The sequence below is a fragment of the Echeneis naucrates genome, chromosome 11 (assembly GCF_900963305.1).
Source record: "Echeneis naucrates chromosome 11, fEcheNa1.1, whole genome shotgun sequence".
In the NCBI taxonomy this organism is placed as follows: Eukaryota; Metazoa; Chordata; class Actinopteri; order Carangiformes; family Echeneidae; genus Echeneis; species Echeneis naucrates.
Window position 1 is genome coordinate 10,141,282 of NC_042521.1, and position 8,244 is coordinate 10,149,525.

Sequence of the window (8,244 nt, forward strand, 5' to 3'; positions counted from 1 at the left end):
AGTCTTCACGGACTTTGATCGGTGTCGGCTGTGGGAGTCTCCGCCGCCACGAGAGCCCGTTTCTTTTGTGCTGCTGCTCGGCCGCGCGCGCTCGAACTCACGCACGCGGGTCTGCAGAATCACGCAGCTCCTCCTCTAGGGGGTCTCGGTGACTGAGCCCCCCCCCCCCGGCTGCTCCTGCGCCCGCCCCGGCTCCGGTTGTTGACAAAAGACGCTGCTGGACGGAGCGGAGGCAGCCAGACCCGGTACCGGTGAGCGGACCCGTCCTTTACTTAGACCGCTTTCCTTCACAGCTCGAGGAGAGGATCGGGACGGCGGGGTGGAGGAGGCCGGGGGGGAAACCGTGAGTCACAACGGACTGCTTTGTGTCCCGACCGGATCTCAGCCAGTCCGCCGTTAGCCGGATTGGCACTGCGGGTCGGTCTCCTCCTCGCCGCCGCCACCGTGTGATCCGGGGTCACATGATGCTCATTTGTGTCCGTGTGCTGGGGCAGATGCTGACGGCTCTCTGTCTGTCTTTGTGTCTTTGTGTGTCCCTGTTCCGGAAGGTGTGGCCGAGGTGATTCGGTTGTCTTTGGTGGTCGGACCGCAGCGGGCCGGCGTGAAGTGGACGCCCCCCCCCATCCTTCCCCCTCCCCGCCTCCTCCTCCACTCACCCCTCTGCTCCACCTCCGCTCTCGTCCCCCTCTCGTCCCCCTCTCCCATCTCCTTCCTGAAAAACACCCGCGGCTGGTATTTACCGACAGAACCGGCGGCCAACATGGGTCGTTCGCTGTGAGTGGAAGCGCCGGAGCAGCCTTGCTGGAGGAGGAGGCGGCGGCGGCGGCCTTGGGTAGGTCTATTCAGCCGGGAATGGTGTGAGCTGAGGCGGCCAGGCAGTCTGGATCTGACCGGGGACCCGTCATTCCCCCGGAGCCTCCGCGGCTCCAAGCCGCGTCCTGAGCCCTCCAAAATGGGGAAGTGCGACGGCCGATGCACGCTGCTGGGGATATGCTCACTGCAGTTGGTGAGTCTGTGTGTGTTTGTGTGTGTTTGTGTGTGTTTGTGTGTGTGTGTGAGCACCGTCAGAGTCTCCCTCCACTCACTCACCATGAACATATAATTAGAGCAGCGTGCTACAGACTCCACATTGTAATCAGACATTTTTTCCAGCCTGTCTGTACAGTGAGGGGAAAAAGCTTTGAGCTGCAGCTGCCTGGTTGCTATGCCACATTACAGGCGAGGGTGTGTGTGTCTTTGAAGCGGTGGGAGCAGGGCAGGGGGGCCCTTAGGTGTCAGGGTGGTCTGCTGTCTGTAGAGAGAGAGGGGTGATTGCTCCATTCTGGCAAAACCATGTGAATATTAAGCACAAGAGAGACAAGGAGGCCCTGTTCACCATCTGGTCTCCATTCTGGGGTTAAAGTTATCCCTTCTTTGTGCCCACAAACAGCTTGAGACTATTCCTATAAAACGTAATAAGTGTGTAATATGAGACAATAATATCTATTCCTGCAGTGAGCATGATGGGCAGCAGCAGTGTGAGGATGGGTTGTTAAGGCCGTTCTTTGTCAGGCTGATGAGTTGTTGTGTAGCAGGGGGATTGGGCCCATAGATCCTCATTAGTTTGGGGGAGCTTTTAGGAGGTGCTCCTCTTTTACTCCCAGTCACTGGACTGGCTGGTGCTCCAGGCAGTTACCATGGAAACAACTGCGGCAGACCTGTGTATGTGTCCCTGTCACAATGTGTATGAATTGTAGTGTATTGTGTTGTGAGTTTTTTTTGTGTGTGTATTTTAATATATTCACATCTGTGAGTGTTTATATGTGGTTTACCTCTAGTGTGTGTATGTGTTTATGTGCCCTCGCCTCCATCCCCAGGTGGCAGCCCTTGAGAGGCAGGTGTTTGATTTCCTGGGTTACCAGTGGGCTCCTATCCTAGCCAACTTTCTGCACATCATGGCCGTCATCCTGGGCATGTTTGGCACTGTGCAGTTTCGTTTCAGATACCTCATCTTTGTGAGTATATCGCTCCCCATCAGAGCCCCTCACAGCTCCTCTATACTTGCTCGTCTGGTTATTTTCATGCAGAAGCTGATATCTGTATCTGTTTGGCAGTATGCAGTATGGCTGGTCTTTTGGGTGGGTTGGAACTCCTTCATCATCTGTTTCTACCTGGAAGTTGGAAACCTGTCTCAGGTAAGTTGATGTTTCTGTACTTGAGGTTGTTTTGTAGCACCCTTACAACTTACACATTTGCTCTAATTAGAAACAAATTTGATTAGTGTTGGAACGGTTAAGTAATTGGTTGAACAAAATACATTCCCAAAGTTATATGTTCAGCATCACATGTCACCAGGAGCTGCTTAGAACAACCACTGGTGTTAACTCTTGTTTTGCAATTATTTCTACAGCTTCTCTTTTTCTACTGACGTTATTAACTAATTAGCTAGCTGTGGTCCATACAGTCTGTCTTGTCACTTTCTATTACAGAGTCATCGTCATGTCTAGCTCTGAAGAGGTAGCAGTGTTCAGATGGTATATTATATTGTCTCCTAATGTAAATTTAGTGATGGCTGAAGCTCACAGCTGTAGTAACTCTCACAGCGGCTGAGAAAAACTTACGTATGGCATTTTTAAAGCATTTTAAGGGAAAAAGACCAGACATTTTTCAGTAACAACATAAAAAAAATATGAATATTTTCTTTTTTTCTTCTCTGTAAAAATTTATATTGTCAGTTTTGAGAAGCCAAACTCTCATCTAAAATTTCCCTCTGGGATGAATAAAGTATCTAGCTATGTATCTTAAGAAAAAGATTGAGTGGATTGATTGATATCTGCAGCTCCTCCTTGAAGTCCGGAGTCATTCGTATGTTGTTACATTTGACCTGAAACACAGTTTTTCCTTCTTCAGTTATACCAGTGAGATTATAAAATCGGATGTCTTAAGGATGTAAAATTACCAGAAATGTATAAGAAACAGTTGAAGGAACCTCTCCGGGTGTCTGCCCAATACTATCTTTGAAGAACCCCTTCAGATCTACTTTGGGATCCCTTGGCAACAGGCGTGTTGTTGGAAGACAAAACTATCAATAGATAATTTGAAAACATAAACCAACAGAGTTTCAGTTTCGGCTCGACTAATGCAAACATCTGTGTGTGTGTGTCAAAGGACAGGGACTTTCTCATGACATTCAACACATCCCTCCATCGTTCGTGGTGGATGGAGCATGGTCCCGGTTGCTTGGTAACACCAGTGTTAGATTCCCACATGGCCCCTGATGACCACCATGTCATCACTGTCTCCGGGTGTCTCCTTGATTACCAGTACATCGAGGTGTTGAGTTCAGCCATTCAGATCCTGTTGGCTGTACGTATCCGACACATGCACTCCTACAAATAAACATCCATGCATTTTAGTTTTTTATAGCATTACACATTGACACACAAGTCAAGTTTCTTGAACACTGTAATAAACATATTGTTTCCACAACAATATTCATCTTATTGCTGGCCCCATCTCTTCTCTGACAGCTCTTTGGCTTCGTATATGCCTGCTATGTGAGCAAAGTCTTCCAGGATGATGAAGACAGCTGTGAGTTCTTTTGTTTTCTCGTAAAATCTACCCGCTTGTTCAGCCAGGTAGGTTTTCTTTTGTCCTACTAAGGAGCAGGCTTTTGTGTAAGTGATCCATGACCTTGGGTGAGAGTGATGTTAGCCCAGTGTGTTCTCCTGCCTGAGTCACACTGAACTATATCATCATAAAGGATTCCCTCAAGAGGATCCTAGTGCTCCATCTGCAGTTAGTATTAGAGATGTCTGCAGAAATATTCCCACGGGTTGCGCTTGCTTGACTCTCAGCTTGGGTCTGCCATCTGTGTCTCTGAGTGATTCCTCTCCTCATGTGGCTCTTGTGAGACTTCTCTTTCTCGGTGAAAGAAATTAATTAAAATATGCCACCAAAAGTTTGATATGCTCTGAAAGACTTGTTTCATTAATACTATAAGAACTGCTGAGTCGAGAGTAAATGCATGGCAAAAATACGCAAATCACTTACAACATTAAACAAAGGCAATGGTAAAGTAATGTGATATTAGTTGACTCACTACAAACTCCATGACAAACCAAAATCACAAAAATCATTGTTAACACCTTAAAAATAGGCCACGGATATCTACATCTGCCGTAAAATGAAAAGTAGCTACCTGTTTTATGTTGTGGCTGATCTGTGTGGTGGTAATGGATGAAATCAAAATGACATGCGATATCAAATTTAAAAATATCTGATAATACTATGTTAACTAATGTGACCAAAAAAACAAAACATTTGACAAGTGTGCCTAAAGATTTGTTTCAAAATGTGCTTAAGATGCATATAGAAAGGGCTAGGGTTATATGATATATATTCTATAAAGGGACAAAATAATGAGACAATTTGTCCAATGGACAAACTGCAATGGAAAAAGCATCCCTTGCTAGTTATTTGTTGACATATACACCACATACCAAATATACTGTATCTGCAATTAGATAATAATGGCCGGTAGGCTATTTCAGCCGAGTTGATTTATCTGTCTAACCACTTTTTACTTCCACTGGCTTATTGTTTCATATATTTGGTCCATACTATCTTTGAAGTTCATCCCTCAAATCCAGGTAGATATTAAAATGTTAGTGGTGAGAATTTTGTTTTTCAGCTGCTTGTTGCTCAAATTCAATATTGATTGAGAAAGATTAGAGCCATGTATCCATGACTCAGAGGCAGTGCAAAAGATTATGTTATAAATATATATTAAAGCATTGTGATACCATCTTAGCTTGAAATTCAACACTTGGCAAAAAAACTAATTTAAGGGACTGATGTCATCTCTGCTCTCTCTCTTTTTGAAGTTGATTTCATTGGTGGTTTTGACTCTTATGGCTACCAGCCTCCTCAGAAGTCTTCTCATCTGCAGCTGCAGCCTCTTTACACGTGAGTTACGAATACATCTTTCTTTGATGCTGAACAGTCCTCTAACATGGACTACTGCATTACTTAGTATTTAGTATTTCACTTCCAAAAATGTGTCTCCAAAATTTAAGTATCCTGACTTTCAGCCCCTTGTTCGTTCCAAAAACTCTTTCCTTCACTTAAATCCCACTCTCCCTTTTTGTTGCATAGATTTTCTGTCAAGCCATACTGTAAGTTTTACAATAACTAGTAAGGTTAACTAGGTAAAAAGGTTGTTGGAGTGCCCCTTTTGTGCAGTTGTATCAAAGTGAAATATAGTGTATCAAAGTGAAATATACTGTAACATTCTATGAATCCCTGTTTCTCTTCCTCAACCAGGGCTGGGTAACCACTGGTAGCGCCCCCTTCAGGCCAAACCCTGACAGTGTGTGGAGGTCAGAGGTCGGAGGTCCCCCTATTACACTCAATATGTGTGTCACAGTTTAACCGAAGAATGGACTTGACCCCACCCAGAGGAAGCGTTTGTGCGTGTATGTATGTGAGTGAGTGAGGGTGTGTGTGTGCTTGTGTCTGAGAAAGACAAATACAGCCCTGATCAGAATGTACAGAGCTCAGGGAAGAACCAGCATGCCAGGTGGTGTGATAAGATGAAGGAGGAGCAGGCGGGCAGGTATAGGGAACAAGAGTTGGGGACATCTCTGTCAAATCACGGAGCACACAGTTTACTAAACTACCAGCTCTCAACACTCCCACAAGTGTGTGTGCGTGTGAATGACTGTGTCAACCCACAGGACTTTATGGTGCTTTGTGGTTGCACCCTGGACTCTTACCACTCAGTGCCGTCATGAGTTTTGTTTTTTTTGGGGTGCTTGTGTGTGTGTGTGTAAGGGGGTGCGGGTGGGGATGTGGGTAGGGTCTCGTAATAAAAAGAGGCACGGCTCGTACCTTTTGTCGTTTTAGAATGTGGTGATGTCAAATAGAGCAGTCTTATGAGTCCCGTTCCCAAAGCCATCTTTCCCTTTCCCGGTGCTGTTAAAGTCACTGTTGGCATTCAAGCCTTTTATGTTATGGTCAGGGTCAGGTAATAAAGCTGAGCTGGTGGAGTGGGAAGGGTTAACTGCTTAAAGGATCAGGATAGCAATATTTCTTTTTGTTTTTCTTCTTCTTTTTTTATTGTTGAAAAAAAAAAAAAGAAAATCCAACAAAAGGACCAAAGCCAACAATACTTTCATCTGCTCTTAAGTTCCTAATTTTGCATTTTGTGTTTGTGTCACTCAATTTCAAACCCATTTGCTCCTACATAAAGTCATATAAATATGCTTTAATAAAAAAAAAAAAAAGCTTATTAATTTCCTAAAACATTTGGAAAATGCCGTTTGTGCAAGACCATTTAAACAACGATAAATGCTACACTTGTTGGGGACTATTTTGCTGAAGGTGTGGTCACTTGAGTGAGTGTTGGATCAGTAGAAAAGTGCCCAAATCTATTGTAATAAAGCTGGACTGTACAGTCCTATGGCAAACAGGCGAAGGTGATACCAGGCTTCCGTGACACATACTTATTTGTCTGGAGAATTAGTTAATTACTGATCTGGTCTTTTCATTGGATTTGTTGACAATAAGAAAAATGAAGTGTGTGTTCACTCTAGTTCTTCCATATCTGGGATACACCAAGAATCAAGTTGAATGTTCAGTGCTAGAATATTTCGTTTTTCACGAGATTCAGCCTACTGTAATGTGATGCTGTTCATTAGGGATGCAGATGGCTTTGGGATCGGGCATTAGTGTGTCTATGGGGGGCAGTGGGGATACTGTGCATGTAAATAACCAGCCAATGATTGTTTTGTTGGTTCCGTTTAGAAAAGTGGGGGGTTGCATTAGGGGGTGGGTGGGACTCGGGGAGAGGGGTACACATCAAAATTTTTCTTTATACCTCTTTCTCTTGTTCTCTCTTTTTGGATATCCTCATGCTGCCATCTTTTATTCCATCTGCAGCTAATTATCCCCATCAACTTGCTCACTAAATAGATACACGCCTGCAGCTCATTCGCTGATCTCTACTGGAGCGTGGCAATAAAGGAGGAATATATGTCATGAACATGTACTGTGACATGCTCTGAGTAGTTTTTGTAGCTTGAATGGGAGACAGGAAGAGGGAAGGAGGGGGACGGGTATGAGGCGAAGACCTTATCGGGTGTTTGAAATAATAAAATTACACTTTCTACATTAAATGTGGCTTCTGCTGTCATCTATAGACAGACATTTGTCTCACTGAGAATGACTTTGTGTTTAATAAATTGAGTGCTTCTATCCCCTCATTCCAATGACATTAGAATAATATTTAGATTATGAGGCACAGAATTACATTTTCACCAGATTAGTTTAGTAGATTATACAAATGGTGCACTGTGGGGATCTGATATTTTACAATGAGGATTTGATTTCATGGAATCAATGTGATACACTTTATAGACAGCATTTAAAAAATAACATGCCAATATTATACAGCAATTGTGTCTGTACCCAGACCACAAAATACTTTAATAAAAAATGTGTAGAAACCTAATAAAATTGCAAAATATCAATAATTATATGTGGTCTAGTGAATAAGTGATCACACTGATCTACCTGAGACCTGAGATGCAGTTGGAAGGATATGCTAGTCTAAATCAATCAACACTCTTTGCTCATATTATATTTAACATCTTTAAAACAAAGGCCTGACACATATCTAACAAAAGTTCTGTTAGTTATCCCACATGAACCTCCTATTATTCAACACTTGAATGACCCAAGGTCCCTGGTCAGCACCGTAACTAGGCTGACAGACAGTCACAGCTCTATTTACCCATCTATTCCTTTAACCATCACCGGTGAAAAGTTTTCATCACCCAGCGTAACAGGAACATGGCATTGGTCATAAAGGAGCTGCACAGCCTACCTTAACTCATATTTATCAGTGATATATCACTTTTTTCATATTTGTCCATGTTGTACATAGTATAGCAGCTCAGGGCCAATAGTTTTCTCCTCATATATGCTTCCTTTAAGCATTGCATACATCTTTAACCCAATTTGTTCCAAACACGTTTTCTTATCAGATTTAGATATTATAGTTCTAAATTTAGACAAAACTTAGATTATATTATATTTTGCCTAGTTCAGTCATTTTTAGCCCAAGCATTTTCTATACTTCTATCTGCGCAACATTGTAAGGAATAGAAATATCCTGTCTCATAGGACGTTGAAAAACAAGTCTGTGTATTTTCTCACCTCTACACTGGACCATAGCAATTCTTTATTCTCAGAATATCACAA

General features: G+C 43.2%; 1 protein-coding gene across 2 annotated transcripts; it reads left to right on the forward strand.

The window, feature by feature from the left end:
- The first annotated feature begins 187 nt into the window (after positions 1–187).
- On the forward strand, positions 188–6,324 carry nkain1 (sodium/potassium transporting ATPase interacting 1). Of its 2 annotated transcripts, none has more exons than XM_029513917.1 (8): positions 188–251; positions 549–1,006; positions 1,857–1,994; positions 2,094–2,174; positions 3,148–3,345; positions 3,510–3,570; positions 4,866–4,947; positions 5,305–6,324. In XM_029513917.1, exons 2-8 carry the CDS (start codon positions 953–955, stop codon positions 5,312–5,314), a joined length of 624 nt encoding a protein of 207 aa, XP_029369777.1. In that variant the 5' UTR covers positions 188–251; positions 549–952; the 3' UTR covers positions 5,315–6,324. The 2 variants fall into 2 exon arrangements, with proteins under 2 accessions (XP_029369777.1, XP_029369778.1); XM_029513918.1 differs by having other exon boundaries at positions 245–417.
- Positions 6,325–8,244: the final 1,920 nt, after the last annotated feature.